The sequence below is a fragment of the Aplysia californica genome, unplaced genomic scaffold, assembly GCF_000002075.1.
Source record: "Aplysia californica isolate F4 #8 unplaced genomic scaffold, AplCal3.0 scaffold00679, whole genome shotgun sequence".
In the NCBI taxonomy this organism is placed as follows: domain Eukaryota; kingdom Metazoa; phylum Mollusca; class Gastropoda; order Aplysiida; family Aplysiidae; genus Aplysia; species Aplysia californica.
In genome coordinates, this window is record NW_004797949.1 from 81,107 (window position 1) to 82,604 (window position 1,498).

Sequence of the window (1,498 nt, forward strand, 5' to 3'; positions counted from 1 at the left end):
AGAGAGAGAGAGAGAGAGAGAGAGAGAGAGAGAGAGGAAACAGACCGGCAGATAGAGACAAAGACAGACAGATAGACAAATTGACAGGCAGACAGAGGAAGCCAAAGATAACATAGGTGAAGGAGGATATTATGGTAATACATATAATATAAGAAAAAAAAGAGGTGTGCTGCTGGTGTCTGTGCATATATTATATAATTGTAGGGGCACCTTGGTGTATGTATATTTATGTACACAGACGTGAGAGTGTGTGCGCTTGTCTGTGTGTATGTGTGCGGGCGTGTGTGCGTGTGTGCCCGAGTATCTGTGTGTATATGAGTGTGTATGTGCGTGTATGTATGTGCGTGAGTATGTATGTGTGCGTGCGTGTGTGTGTCGGGTGTGTGTGTGTGTGTGTGTGTGTGCGCACGCGTGTATGTATGTACGGGCATATGTGTGTACGTGTGTGTGTGTGTGCGTGCGTGTATGTATGTGCGTGCGTATGTGTGTGTACGTGTGTGTGTATGTGTGTGTATACGTGTGTGTACGTGTGTGTGTGTGTGTGTGTGTGTGTGCGTGCGTGCGTGCGTGGGTGTGCGTGTACGTATGTGTGTATGCGTGTATGTGCGTGTATGTGTGTGTGTGCGTGTGCCCAGGCAGGTAGTGTGAGTAATGAGCAGTGAAGGTAACGTCCCACGTGCGCTGTAGCGGCTCACGTTCCACCGATAGATGCCTGGTCCAGTCGCGGGCCGGAGATACACCCGTTTGGACATGGAGGAGGACCGAGAGGCTGCCAGCCACAGACCTCTCACAGCCGCCGAGGAAGGGGTGAGTACACGCACGAGCTACCGGACAAACCACACGAACACACGAACAAACGAACAAATAGATGAACACACCGAGATATAGGTTGAGAAACATAAAGGATAGACTGGAATATGATGAAGCTATTTTAAAACAATATAACAAGTCGACGCCAAAACTAACATAAGATGAGCAAAGAACCCCCCCTCCACCCCACACAAAAAAGAGGGGGGGGGGGAAAGATGGGCTTAGATATAAGGTCATGTACAATATAATATATTATAAACAAATGTGCGTGATTATTATATAGCTGAATAAATGTGTAGCCAAACAATATACCGTACGTTGCGTTGTAAAAAGATGAACTGAATTATAAAGCCATTAAAAAAATAATATAATAAAATGAGCCGTGGTGCCAACATTATTGTATGAATAAATGCCGAACCTATGTATTTTATTTTGCTGTATTTGAAAAAAATGTGAGCGTTCGCGAAGGCAGTAACAGATACAGAAACTCATATAGAAAGGCTGTCAAACAAACTACCAGAAAGACGAATGACCTGGAACAATAGACAAAACAACGTCAGGGAGAGTATCTAGGGAGGTAGCTGTTCCCCTTGTTCTTGTTTTTATTGTTGGTTATTTTATGTGTCTTTTATGTGTGTGTGTGTGTGTGTGTGTGTGTGTGTGTGTGTGTGTGTGTGTGTGTGTGTGT

The 1,498-nt window shown here is 44.7% G+C and overlaps 1 protein-coding gene across 1 annotated transcript in view; it reads left to right on the forward strand.

Moving 5' to 3' along the window:
• Nucleotides 1–581: 581 nt before the first annotated feature.
• The window catches only part of LOC101851831 (dipeptidyl peptidase 4), a gene marked incomplete in the record, with an annotated part of 150,375 nt that continues 149,458 nt past the window's right edge, over nt 582–1,498 (forward strand). The window contains 1 exon segment of the mRNA XM_035972401.1: nt 582–807. Coding sequence (XP_035828294.1) covers nt 709–807 — 99 coding nt within the window.